This window comes from Ictidomys tridecemlineatus, chromosome 6 (assembly GCF_052094955.1).
Source record: "Ictidomys tridecemlineatus isolate mIctTri1 chromosome 6, mIctTri1.hap1, whole genome shotgun sequence".
NCBI lineage: Eukaryota > Metazoa > Chordata > Mammalia > Rodentia > Sciuridae > Ictidomys > Ictidomys tridecemlineatus.
The window spans coordinates 89,836,919-89,852,312 of NC_135482.1; the positions used below are offsets into that span (position 1 = coordinate 89,836,919).

General features: G+C 32.4%; 1 protein-coding gene across 1 annotated transcript; it reads left to right on the plus strand.

The window, feature by feature from the left end:
• The first annotated feature begins 213 nt into the window (after window positions 1–213).
• Rergl (RERG like) lies at window positions 214–9,561 on the plus strand. The gene is made up of 5 exons (XM_005328917.4): window positions 214–314; window positions 1,476–1,532; window positions 4,969–5,042; window positions 5,812–5,960; window positions 8,499–9,561. The coding sequence occupies exons 1-5, from the start codon at window positions 236–238 to the stop codon at window positions 8,779–8,781; spliced, it is 642 nt and encodes a 213-aa protein (XP_005328974.2). The 5' UTR covers window positions 214–235; the 3' UTR covers window positions 8,782–9,561.
• The last annotated feature ends 5,833 nt before the right edge of the window (window positions 9,562–15,394 follow it).

Sequence of the window (15,394 nt, forward strand, 5' to 3'; positions counted from 1 at the left end):
GTTGGGAGCTAAGCTTCTGTTAAAAATACATAGCTATCTCTATCCTAAAACTTAGTCTCAAAATAGTAACTCCAACTTTTAAAAAAGGGAATATGTTGAAAACTACTGAAGGAAAACATTTTTTAAGTTATAATTAGATGATAGGAATATGAGGCGGAGTTGTTCTTAGAGAAATGAGAGCAGCAATAAAAAGGAATTACGCTTGGCTTGAGTCAGCCTAGTTCCAGAACACTAGATGGATCAGAAAGAGCAGAAAGGCAAGATGAATGAAGTTAAGCTTTCTGTCTTGGGTGGTGAAGGCACCGGCAAGTCTGGTGAGTGGGGATGCCCTCTGTGGTATGAGGTAGAGTGCAAAATGAGAAACACTGACATGTTCAATAAGAACTTTATATAAAATAACTTTAGATAAATAATGACTTATTTAATCTGTGGGATGATACACACATTATTATTTGCAGGGATTTTTAATGCTATAGACGAGTAATTTTATATTTATAAATATGTAGTCAGATGTAGCAAAATAAATGTTGACATATTAATTAGTGTCTGCTTCTCTTGATGTTTGAAATTCATAGGGATTCATCATTCCTCTTACTTCTAACTCCAGTATACCTGCCCCTACACCAATAGATTAGCCCCATAGCTAAGCAATGGCTTTGAAAAAACCCTTCTTCTATGAAACTAAGGGTGGAAAGAGATGCATAGAGACACATGGGTTGTGTTTAAAATGCAGCCTTGTTGGTGTGAAAGGATTTGGGAGGGACATGGTCTTGTGGAGAACCTCAAACTAAGCTACATGTGCCTTATTTTTGGAAGCCCTGGTTTGATTTTATTTTGCTTTGCTTTGGTTTTACCTGTATTTGAATGGCAGCCAGTATGTCCCTCACAGATCCACATAAGCCTAATGAAGTGGCCAAACTCAGAAGCTGAGATGTGATAAACAGATACCAGAGACGGTTTTGCTATTTCCAGGATTTAAAAATCCTACATCCTTAAACAACTGCAAATTCTTGATAATGTCCTTATCACTATTTTTAAAGCCTTTTAAAATGTTTTTCTATTTATAATTATACCTAAAGATGGGGTCATTGTGATGTGTTTACACTTACATATAGTACCTTGGAGCCAGATTTAATTTGATAGAGAAAATAAAGAATGCAATAGTCTAACATTTCAAATATAATGAGATATGTTTGTATTATAAAATTTTTTGGTTGCCTTATGTGTTTTCTTTGTGAATTAACTACAGTGCTTAAATATATAGTGCTCTAAGATTTTATTTTTCTATTTTCACAATGTTATGTTTGTACCATGCAAACATTATTGACACATTTAGATTATAATTTAGTAAGATTTTAAGTTCTTCATAAATGCATGACAATTCTTGAGGTCAAAGATAAAATCTTAGTACACATATAAATTATTTGTATCTTAAAATGTAACAATCCTTAAACCTAGCTTTTTTTTTTTTTCAGCCCTTACTGTAAGGTTTCTTACTAAGCGATTCATTGGAGAATATGCTTCTAATTTTGGTAAGGCACTACTAAAGACTTTTCTTATCTTAAAATGTCAACATCATAAATATTCCCCAATTAGAGAAGCATTTTGGTAGAATTTAACACTTTTATATTTATTAATCAATTTATTAATTAACAGATTTTTGTAAGAAATGCCAGAATAGGTACTTGAATTGAATATCCTTTAATGATAAAAATTCACCCAATTTGATAATGAATTAGAAAGTCAGTTCATTTCGAAGTCTAGAACTAGACAAAACATTAGATTTGGGATCCTCTTCCCAAATAGTGTATGAATATTTGTTGTAAAATATAGAATGTTTAAATAAATCATCATCTGTTGCAAGAGCCAATTGAAACTAAAAAAATAAGTACCTACAAAATAAAACATACTGCTATTTAAAAGTCAGATATAAATAATAGAAAAGTCATACCTTGTTTAAAGATCATATTATTTTCTACATTATTTACAAATTTCAGAAAAGTTCTAAAACAAAGATATCAGGGCATCTTAGTATACTTTCAGGATCCTTGCACTAACTCTAATTTTGTGTCATTTTGATCAGAATTAGCATAACACATGGGGTATATCATGGCACAAAAAGTAAGGAATTTTACCACAATTGAGTAATTTTTGTCCAGCAATCCATCAATATAATGGTGTTAATATCTTATTTTATCAAAGGTAGTGATAAATTTAATTTTTTAACAGTGATAATTGTAATAAATATGAGATACAAGAGAAAGAACAATATGTTTTTCATTCAAAATTTTTTATGTAGAGTAAGAAAAGTTAAAGATTGAAAGTGTGTAATTCACCAAGAAACAAATAAACGTTGAACATTTATTCCTAAAGTGGCACTGTTAGAGTATTTCACAAAATAACTTGAAAGTACTGTGTTGTGCACATGTATCCAACACAGTATTTCAGTCTGTATGACATTGTGAATGTTTTAGGGCAAGTGCTTGAAAACTGATTATAGAAAGAAGAAGTATACAAAAAGAGAAATTTCCAGTGTTTCATTTCTGGGGGTGACAAAATCAGCCGACAAAGGTCAACAGCCCACAAGGTAGGACTCAGGCATGAGAAAAGGCTCCAAAAGTAAAAATGAATCTAAACATAAATAAAAGAATACAATATCCAAATAACAATACCAGCAATAACAAAACCCTTCACCTTCATGTCTTCTACAATCTAGTTACATAAACAAATGAAATGTTTACACATTTCTGACTGTTACATCTCAATGAAAAATACAAGACCTGGAGACATTTTGAAAAGATAAGCAAGTGATCCAAAGGTCACCCACTCTCCGAGAACAAGCTAGCAAGAACAGCTTCATCCTGTAAATGAAGGCCAGAAGGGGAAAAATATATATATATATATATTTTTAAACCAAGAGTTGATGACTCTTGTCAGCAGTTTTTGAGATTTGAGATTGGATTTTTAAAATGTCTCCAAGGAGATTTTATGGTTTATAGTCAATAGTAAATCTATGAAGTTTAGAATAAACTCTGAAAATAATTTAAGATTTGATGAAACTATAATAAATTTTATTAAATTTAACCTGGAAAGATTTAAAAAGTTAGACTTAACTCTCTGGGTAGACTCCCCAGATATCTGCTATAGCTTTCTACTATGGGTTACAGAATATTTGCCAGCATAAATTATAATTTTATGTCAGTATTACATTATTTTGTAAAAAAAAAGGTAGGTCTTTTATCAAAATGGTTGTGGAAATTAATTAATTCATTAAATTATTATTCATGTACCATAGACTCTTTCAGGTAGACAGGAGACAGCAGTAAATAAAAATGACAAATAGCTAATCCCTTGTGGAGTTTATAATCCTGACAGAAGGGTCTGTTAATCCTGGCAAAAGAAAAAATTAAAAATAAATTATGTCATGATGACAAATGCTATGAAGGAAAAAAAGAGAGAAGCACTCATATTGTACATAGCTATTTAAAATAAGATGGTCATCACAGATCTTTCTGGGAAAATGATATTGAAACAGAAACACAGTGAATGGAACCATGAAGTTATCTGGGGTTTATATTTTAGTCAGAAGAAAGAATAATTAACAAAGTTCTAAGGAAGGATATTTCTGGAAAAAAAATTTGAAGAATGGTATGAAGCTTAGTGCCCATCAAGAGGAGAGAATGTAAAATAAACAAAGAGAGCTTCTGAAGTCATAGAGGTATTGGGGATTTAGATAAGGAGGAATATTCTTAGGTATGTTAAAAGTTTTGGTTTAACCCTAGTGAGATGGGAAGTAATCAAAGCAATCTGATTAGCTAAGTATCTGTTCAGACTAGAAGGTTCATTTTTGTTTCTGTATTGAGAATTAACTAGGGACAGGAAGGGATTGGGGGACTGGAAGAAGATAGGTAGAATAGGACACTCTGTAATAACCTAGGTAAGAGGTAATGGTGATTTAGAGTGTTATCAGTGGAGGTAGTGAGATGCAGATAAATTAAAAATAATTTTGAAGGTAGAATAAAATGAATTTTAATAGAATGGCTATGGACACAAGAGAAAGAATCATGGAAGGTCTTAAAGCTTTTTATCTGAAAAGTTGGATTTATGGGTATAGCATTTAGCAAAATGGAAATCTGTGGAAGATGCAGTCTTTGCAGAAATATCAGGGGTTCAGTTTAAGTGTGTTAAGGGTGAGATGTTTACCAGGCCTGGACATGTCAAATAACAAGTGGTTCAGGGATATTCTTGAGTTCAGAGAAATCTGGGCTGTAGATATAGGCTGAGTTAATAGTGAATAATTAGCATGTTCAGGCACGTAGTTGGTGGAGATTGGCAAAGCAAGATAGATAGAAAAGAGTACCATGAACTGGGGAATTAAGTTTGGAGGTGGGAGGAAAATTACAAGTTTAAGATGGAGTAACAGAGAATAAATAAAACAGAAGAGTATGTATAGTTGAAGGCCATGTGAAGAAAATATTTGAAGGAGATAGGAGTGACCAACTACATTACTGCTACTAGTGAGGCAGATGAGATGAAGACATAGAACTGACCATTGAGTTTTGCAATATTTAAGTTAGAAGAAAATAAGCATGTTTATAAGATGTTGTTAATGAAATACTAGAGAGAAAAAAAGTCATGATACGGGAAGACAGAGTTACTGAAGCTGTGTTTTTTAAGCAGCTGGAGGAAGTCATGACTATTTGAGGGTAAATAAAATGTCCATAGTAGGAACACAATTCATCGACTAGAAGGAAAGCAGGTAAACAGACATGGGGTGAAATTCATGTGTAAGTAACATACTTGAGTAAATACAGCATGGGCATGGTTTGGGTCACCAGCAAGGAAGAAAAGCTACTGTACTGTTCCACTAAAATAGGGCTGGTGGAATTGGACAGACTGTGATCAGGTGACTGGACCTTTTATTCTGGAGTTTTTCCGTGCCAACAATGCCTATATATTATTTCACAGAGTCTATCTATAATAAGCATTTGTGTTTGGAAGGGAAGCAACTGAATCTGGAAATATATGACCCTTGTTCTCAAGTAAGTAAAGCAAAATCTTATTTTTTTTCCCTTGTTTTAATTATGACTTGGAAGTTTTGATAAGGGTGTGTGAAACATTGTCAGTGTTATAATGAAGTTTCTTCTCCATTTTAATTACTAAAATGTTAAGAGATTACTTTCTGTGTTATAAATTTCATTTTCTGGCTTCTCCAAAAACTTATGTCAAAAAAATTAACACATCACATATATCTTTAAAATAGAAATACTGGGTTTCATTCATAACATATTTCTGTCAGGCCATAGAATGGCTGTCAATTTTGTGGCTTGTCAATTCAGTTAGTATTTTCACTGAGTTGTATTTGTAAGTAACCTGGTTTAAATGAGTATAAGTAAGATACATTTTGAGTACAAACCTCTTTGACCATTCAAAATATTAAATAGTTAAAGTAGGATTATATAAATGAGAAAAGGAGTCAAAGGAATATTAAGAAAGAAATAACTGTCAGTTGTCTCTGGTTTCAAAACAACTCTATCTGGTTTCTAAATAACTCAATATTTTTAGGGGGTAAGTAAAAATTGCTTTAAATATATTTAGCTAAGCTTTACCAATTTTTGTGGAATTTTCATTCACTTTTAATCAAAGAAAGAGAAATAAGAAAGAAATACACAAAGAAAATACATTTTATAAAATATTAATTTGGGGCTTTATTGAAGTCTCTTTCAATGAAATGGGTGTGCATCAATTAACTAGATTATAAAGTACCAGTGTTTGATTCCAACACTTTCAATGCACTTGTTTTACTTTCAGTTGCAGAAAGCAAAATTCTCTCTCACAAGTAAACTTCACTGGGCAGATGGGTTTGTTATTGTGTATGACATCAGTGACAGATCTTCGTTTGCTTTTGCAAAAGCCCTTATCTACAGAATTCGGGAGCCACAAGCTAGTCATTGCAAAAGGTAAGGTATTTCGTTCTCTTCTCCTTTCTTTTGAGTAAATCATCATATGGCTGTAAGCATCATTAGGAAGAATTTAATACAGCCTTCCAATTACGAAATTTAACAACCCTGAACAATTCACCTTCCCATTCCACAGGAGTTACACGTGTAGTAAAAAGGAATAAGATGAGAATGCTTTATATCCAGGCTGACATAAACAGTTACTTGCCCTGAGTAAATGGCTATTTTACAAGACAGCTTCTATTGTTAACATGACACTCACTTGCAAAATAATGGTCCTCTGTACATAACAGAGTTCCCTTTTCAACCTTTCCGTTTCATTTTTTACACACACACACACACACACACACACACAAATGTTAAGGATACTAAATAAATCCAGATTTATTACATTTGGCATCCTGTGAAATCCAATTCCTAGTTATTGGGTTGTTCCATCTTTCATAGCAAAATAGACTGAATAATCAAACCATTTGCAAATTCTAAATATGAGAATGCAGTTTTCTACATTTCACCTTCTAAAATAAAGAGCTGACCAACAATTCTCCATTGTTAGTTATCCTGACACACAGAACTATGAAGGAAAAGATAACTTGTCCTTAAACAATTATTGTGTTGGTAGAGAAAAGCTTAAGCATCTAAGTATTCCATGTTAGTTATTCCTATGTTTTATTGTGAACTTTAGCCTTTTTCATTTGAGGTATTTACGTTTAACGGGTGGATGTAAGTATTCTCTGTGCTCTTAGCCAGTTTTGCCAGTAGAGTCCAAAATAATGTTCTAATATGGTAAGTATAAAAAGTACAATATTATTACTGCAAATTGGTAAAAGTGTTTTATATATCTACTTTAACTGCCCACTAGCAAGGAAACCATGGGCCAGTAATTGATAAAGGGCATATCCCTAGAGCTAGTTCATGTACATTCTGCTTTCCATTTGATTTACCTTCGGTAAACCACTTCAATCTCGAGAGCTCATTTATCTGATCTTACAGCTGATGACAGCATAGTAGGAGCAGAGGATGTGATTTTACTCAGGTGCTTCATAGCCCTGATTTCCTATAACATTACTGACTTTTTAGAATTCAGGCATTTATTTCCTTATATTTTTGCACTAATGACATAGGTAGGGTATAAAAATAAAGTTCTTTTTATATCCTTTCAAAGCAAAATAATCAGTCAAGAACACTTAAAATCACATTTAATATATAAAAACCTATTTTGACATTTTTACAGCAATCTTGTCAATTTATTGACTAAACTATTCCTGGAGTACTTCCAGTTCCTGATCTGAAGAAAGGCCAGGAGAGTAAAATATGGAACTCTTGTAAAACGACCTCTGATATTCATGGTTCATCCTTCAAAATACTTTCAACTACCTTTCCTCATTTATCCTTTACAATCATTTTGTGTATTTGACTGAAGACAATATTAATACCCCTTAAAGGCCACCACATACAGAGCATCTTTCCTCACAGCCCATGGGCATATGAACGAACCCTACTTCAGTGGACTCTGGTGTCTATAATTAGAGGCCATCCATGTTTACAATTTCTTCCTTATGCCACTTTAAAGCTAGTAGTTTCATTGTATATTTTTTTTACCAAACTCTTTATTTGTATTGTTTCACCATTACAAAGTAGAGTTATTGTATTTACAGAAGATATTTTATCTTAACAAGGACCATTTTTCAAATGTAAAGTTGTACTTGTAAGTTACCCATTGTCAATAGAGCATAAGGAAGATACATGAGAGTAAAAATTTTTCATTATAATGTATACTAACAAATAAAAAGCAGCAGTGATTACTGATTAACTTTTGCTTTAGAAAACATCCAAATTAACTGTTCAATTCCAGTAACTATATAAGTAGGGATATTTGTTCATTCTCCTCTTGCAAATAATAATGGACATAAAAAATAATAATAAGAATCTTTCATTGCTTGGAACTGTGCTAGGTATTTTTATACACATCATTTCATTTAATCTGTGTGAGAAATCTCTGTGATGAGGACTATTTTACTGTTTTTTACATAGAAAGAAACCAAAACTGGGAAAGATACCAATAATACCTAGTTAGTAATCAGATTCAGCATTCAAGAATAGGTTTATGTTACTTCAAATCCTCAGCTTTAAGGGCATTGTTGCTTTTGTGTTATTTACTACATTCTATCTGAAACAATTGTAAGTAAATGGTGACACATATTTTACTGCATAACCAATTTTTTATGCCAATTGTTTTTTGCAAAAAAAGTAGAATGTGACCATTGTATGAAGCTTTTAAGAAAGTGCTGCTAATATTTAAAAAATCTCTATTACTAAATTGGTTTTGGTGCAAAATTAGTATGCATGGAATACTTTGAATATGTTAATGCATGGAGATGATTATGTGGTGAAATACTGTATGTATCACCATATCCACATGTGATCATAAACATAGATACACAATATTTTTTTTCTTTTTTGACTCATATGAACCTTCCTGTTATAAAAAAGAGTTATTGAAACAATTTTGCCAAAAATTGCATGTCTGTATTTCAGAGCTGTGGAACAGGCAGTACTTTTGGTTGGCAACAAGCAAGACCTCTGTCATGTGCGTGAGGTTGGCTGGGAAGAAGGAGAAAAGCTGGCACTGGATAACCGATGCCAATTCTGTGAACTGTCTGCAGCAGAGCAGTCTCTGGAAGTAGAAATGATGTTCATCAGAATTATCAAGGATATTCTTACAAACTTCAAGCTCAAAGAAAAGAGAAGATCCAGTGGATCTAAGTCAATGGCCAAATTGATCAATAATGTATTTGGAAAGAGAAGAAAGTCTGTTTAGCAGCCATATAATCCTAGGGGATTTATTATGCCAGAGTTTCAAACATTCACATGGTAATTAAACCTATCTGTTGTTTGCTTTTTTTGTTGTTGTTGGGTTGGTGGTACCAGAGATTGAACTCAGGGGCACCTGGCCACTGACCCACATCCCCAGCCCTATATTGTATTGTATTTAGACAGGGTGTCAATGAGTTGCTTAGCACCTGTCTTTTGCTGAGGCTGGCTTTGAACTCCAGATCCTCCTGCCTCAGCCTCCTGAGCCACTGGGATTACAGGTGTCACCATGCCTAGCCATTGTTTGCAATCTTTAGAAAAAAAATTTGTCTGAGATATGAAATGATTGAACGTGAACCAACCTGCATTTTCAAATGTGTAGTTTGCTTTTGGTTGATTGTATGCAGTTCATGCTGCTTCACACATAACCTTTCATTTGTTGAACAAAAAAGGACTCACTGCAATCTACTGGTAGATTGTTATCCATGGTGCCTTGCCAAGTCAACTCTGCTCATGTAATTTTATTAAGCTACCATACCATAGTCTGTGGTTTAACTTTAATTTATTTATTTCTTTGAAATAAATGAGCAATTATCTTCATAGCATTAATATAAGGTTTGACTTATCAATTTGTGAAAGTTCTCCATCTATTTAACAGAAATGCGTGGATTTACTTTAGAAATATCTTTACAATAATATAGTGACCTACATTACATTTTATGTATTTAGATAAAAATATAACTTAAGGCTTAAAATGTTAAATCCTTAATAAATATTTTATGGTTGATCTGGTGGTGAAACTGTCTGCCTTTTTCTGTTGCATGCTTAACAAGTTCCCATCTTAACAAGGGAATTTCTCACTGTAGCTAAGATCCTTTTTAGATTAAAAAATATTTTTGTTTATTTATAAACTCATGTATGATAGTGTAAAACAAGTAAAAACTTGTTGGTGAATATATAACCCTGAAGGCTTTGTTGGCCTAAAAAAATGTTTTTGCATTAGATTTGGGGCCTTATTTGATTACTTTGACTACCTTCACCTTTCAATGATTTACCCCTAATATGTGATATTGCTAGCAATATCATTGCTACTGCCCTTGCTTAGTTTTCCCACTTGATATCTCTCAAATTAAGTCTGTCATCCTAACTTTGGCCAAGTGTTGAGAATGAAGGTTAGGTCTCAGACAAGTTAAAAATGGTACTACAAGCAATGGTGCACACACACTTGTTTAATAAATACCAGCAGGAACCTGGGGAAGATGGAAGATGATCTTGCATAGAGGGTAGTAGACAGGACAGAAGATGATCAAGATCATAGATGATCAAGCTATATAGAAGAAAATTCATTGACATGGGCTTATTCACCATGAGTCATAATTCAACATTTTAGGAATGACACCTAGAGCTGTTTGATACAGCTTTCCTGTTCCTTAACAATCTGATTCTGCTTTTTAATCTGATACTGTTGTTATCCTGAAGGAAAATGTAGTGGAAAAAGAGAATCCTGTGGAAGTAAGCAACACAGGTTCTGAATGTTTACAAAGATGGCAGGGACTGGTTAGAAATATTGATGTAGATTGGATCCAAAACACACCATTTGATCATTTTCACTGGAAGAATTCAAGCGAACTTTCTTTACTTAGGAAGTAAGGATTGTACTGGTAAGGGGGTACAGACAACTGTGGGAACAGGGTGACTACTATATGGGTCTGAGTAAACAGTAGATCAGTGTGGTTGTTCTCCATCAGTGGAGGCTACCATTGAACTGTGCTTCTCAATATCAATGCAGATTCTAGAATCTTCGGACAGCATAATCTGGATGTCTAGATTTGACCTGTTCCCAATTATTCACCCATCTAGTTCCCCAAACAAAATAACTGTGGTTGACTCCATTTCTGATACTGGCTGGCTCGATATTTAGAAGTGATGTACTCACTTGAATATCTTGAATGAAAGGCTACGTTGTGAACCCATGCATTGTTTTCATTTGTATCACCATGGTCAATATTCTCATGTGTATATTATATGAGCACAAAAATAGCTAAGAAAAAAGACAAATTGATATCTTCTGGCCATGTCATCCTGTCTATCTGGTTAAGTGATTTATCCTTGGTAAATTGCTCTCTGGTGAGTACTACATTATATACAAATATCTGTGTATTTTATGTCCTTTCTGAGTAATCTGTTCATATGCCTTTTTCTTAGACCTTCTTATCACTGATCATCCAGTTTTACCTCTTAAAGACCTCTGACCAACTGGCAAAACAATTAATGATTGCCTGGAAATCAGTGTAATACATGTACTTTCCTAATAAGCAAGGTGAACGACAAAATGTGCTTCTTGAAATTCTGCCAACTGGTATAATTTCCTTCTGCTGATGAGTGTCATGGTTACCTCTGTGTAGGACCATAATGAGGAACAGTCCTCTTTTGGCTGGAACTAAAGTAGTGAAAGTGAGAAAAACTCCCTGTAAACTAGGGATATTCATTACTATGTGAATGAAACATAAATGTCTATTGTGTAGTTATCCTTGCAAATTCAAGGAGAATATTTTTAGCCAACTATATAAATAGAAATTTTAAGTTTCAATATTGACACTATATAAATATCTACTCATACATATACACTGTATTGATACTATATAACCAAAAGTTAGGATAAGAAGTTATATTTCTTTCATTGTTTTGTTCTTATTCTTCTGGATAGTCTCATTTTTAGAGATCTGGCCTTCATTCCTTTGATCATTTTTTTTAAGCTAAAAATTACTTGGGGATTTTTCACCTTAAAAAATAACATATTTATCCCCATTACATATAGGAACTCTAATGTTCAAAAAGTATACAGATTCTTTAATAGATTAATTAATGCATTTTTATCTGTGATGATTCATAGTAAAAATTTCTTTGTTATGTATAATACTTTTATTTTTGCACTTAGAAATTTTATCTATTATACTCTGTTTTTTTTGTATCAGGATGACCTGCAATGACACACCTCATTACAAGGAGGCTACAGAAAGAACAGTAGTAAGAACAAGAATGGATATTTTCAGAGTGTTTTGTAATGGAGTAACTTTAGAAATAAATAGTTGAGGTGCTGGGGATATAGCTCAATGGCAGAGCATTTGCCTAGCCTGCACAAGGCCCTTTGATGATGTGACATCATCAAAGTGTGTGATGGTAGCACAGTTTTGTGAGGTTTTTGTAATTTCTCAAATCAAAACATCGTTTCAACCTTCCCATTCCTGTCATACTAGTTTAATTATTGATCAACTTATGAATTCTCTTTTGATAAATGGAACAAAGTGAAAGTGTATCACTTATGAAGCCAGATTAGAAAAGGAGATATAGTGTCCATCATTTTCTTCTCGCTTAGGATTCTACTTTGGAAGCCATGTGTTAACATGTGTGAATCTTGCTACCCTAAAGGCACCAGCTGGAGATACCACATAGAATCAGTGATCATTTAACCCAATAGAGGTATGAGTAAACCTGATGATTCCAAGTTCCAATCTCTGGGTTACTTCAGCTGCTAGATAGTAGATGAAGCAGAGATGAGTTATCTCCTCCCCACCTACGCCGCCTGAATCTCATCCCTGTGATAGATTTGTGTTCATGAAATGTATCATGATTATTTTAGAATTGTTGCCTGGCAATACATTACCAGAACAGATAATTCATTAAAATCCCCAGCAACTAAGCCAATATAAAATGTTTCACTTTTTTTTTTGCTAGAGAAAAATAGAGTGAAAAAAGGAATCCTCCAAACACATTCAAAATTGTCTAAAACATGAGGTTGTTTGAGTATCTGTTTCCTTGTGAATACAATTCACTTGTAAAGCAAATTGCAAAACTTTAAAAGTAATAAGATACATTTTTTCCGAAGTGAGCAAATAACATACCTATCTACAGAAAAACAAATACATCAACGTTAGCTCAGAGAATGTTGTAGGTTGAGGGTAGAAAATGTGTCCATAAATCTCAGAGAAAGTTTAGCTGTATCACTAGGCTTGCAATTGCCTGTGCTGTTCTAGTAAAAAAGATGCTGTCATTCACTCTGGATGAGCTTCAATGAGATAACACATAATGAGGGGTGACAGCTGAGGATGGGAATGCCAAAGGGGAGGGGGTTTTTAAAATGGTTTTGATTTAATACAAGGCATGCACTATTAATAAAGAGGTTGAATGATACCTGTATGTTTTATAGGTTTATAAATTGGCTGTAGTAAAATATTTTACATCTTAGATCACTAGGTATTGTTTCAGCTTATTATGGGAGATATCTATCTAGAGTTGACTGAATTGTATTAATCTGAACCTAGTTTAATGATGCCTTAACATTTTTATGGGGAAATTTAATGTTTGCAATATCCATGTTCCTTATTTGAAAGCGTGACTTATAGGTTTCTCATCTTCCTTAAATTATAAAATCCTTCAGCTAATAAAGGAAAATGATTATAGTTTGCAAAAAAGGCAAAGTCATTTAACAATCCATATAACTGTCTATTGTAGGGCTTTGCATAATAATTGTAATTTAGCTATTAGGGATTCTAAAGGCAGTTATCAGTCATACTCTACAATTCTAGAGGAATCATGAAAAGCCCAAATTATTTAAAGTATTTTAAAATCCCCAAAAAGTATACCATAAATTTGAAATATACTCTATGGTGACAAGCTATTATTTTATAGGAAAAGAAAAAGTTCATCATAATTTTCAAATGTATAAACCAGTGAAAAGATTATTTTTCTTCCTTTTCAGATACAGATATGACACAAGCTGTTTTTTTAAATAATAGAATTGTATTCTAAGTTAGGAGTCTGTGGATTATAAAATATCAGTGTCAAAGTGGAAATGACCAACAAGTTAGTAATTCTGGAACAGCTAGGCCATAAATAATTAAGAAAAAACAGGAAAAAATAGAGAGTAAGAGATGCAAACAATTGATATTATATGAAAGTTTAACTAAGAGTTGCATTTACAACTTTTAGACCATTTTAGACATTCAAGGTAAGTATTTAACCAACAGACAAATGAAAACTCTTTGAAACACTTACGTAAAATTTGGCTGTAGTTCTTTCAGCTCTAGGTTTATTTACAAGGTATCCAAATCTTTAGGTTTGAAAATTTTTGAAGTATTTCTCTACACAAATACAACTGAGGATTAAAAATTCTTGGGTTGAGTTAAGGGTAAAATGTTTAATACATTTAAGAAGAAATTCTAAATGACAAGTTGTTTAATAGATCAGAATATTTTGAGGTCTTTTGTAAAAGAATTCTGTATTTTATACATATTGTTATTTTCCAAAGTATATAGCACATTATTCTGCTTAAAATTGTTTAAAATCGTGGAATTTGATCATTATAAATCAACAGTTAATTTTCAAGTAAGTGTCTTATTGAACTTAAACATATTCTTTGCAGATGTTAGACTAACACAGTTACACCTTTGTAAGCACCTGCTTGTGTGTTTTTGTGTGTACACACACACACACACACACATATATATATATACACATAATATGTATATATATTTTCTATAGAATTATAGACTCATAGAATTGTATAATATATATTCCACAATTAAATACTGGCTAAAGATATATGTATCCATCTCTCAGAAAAATTAAGTATCAAGTAAGAGAAAGATAAAGAAGAGGAATAGCCAAATGAGAAGAAAAGCAGATAAATAGATATGAGATATGGTGCAAAATTATAAGATTGCAAAACTACCAATTCCTGGATGAATCTCTTTAAGATAAAAAGTGAAAGTTGGCATTATAAAATAGTAAATAATGAATAAACACATAACTGAAGTTGACTGAAGTCACAAATGATGATTAATAACTCAGTAGTTTATCATGATATTTAAATGATTTAGGTATAATTCCAAAATAAAATTGAATCCTTTGGAGGGAAGAATATATTTATTATATTCTCGGATAGTATTCCCATTGTTTTTAGTAAAATTCTGAACTTAGAGAATTATTAAATATCTGTGAAATGTTAGAAAATTAAACCTGAAAGATTTACAAGTGGAGGATTTTGTTCTAAGGGAAAATAATCTCTTAAAACCATCTTCAAAAATAGAAATTACATCCACTATAGACTACGTAAAATGAATTTAAATGATGAGTTGTGAAATTCAGATTAATTTAAGAATAACACTCCTGAATGTAAGGACTACTGTGTAGTGAAATGCAATTTAAGATGCCTCTTGACCTGTTTTTCTGGTAACTGTATGATTGTATGGGGATAGACTAGACAATACCTCAAGGCCCTTTTCAACTCTTTGTGTATCTTATTCTATAACAATGAATAAAATGAAACTTAAAAACTACACAAAATAGAAAATGATTATTCTAAAAGATATTTTTCTACTACATCATTTTAAATGAATATAACTTGCTTGTTACAGTTGATGTTCTAAAATATCAGGCAAAATGTAGTGCCTGCTAATATTACTTTATTCTTTATTTCTAGTGTAATACTATGACTGTGTCGATGATCTAGCAGAGGACACTCACAAAACACTGTAGATAAAAAAATCATTTTAAAAAGCAAATAATTTTGGTTAATGATGTCCTAAAATATATTAAACAGATTAATATATAAAAATTGA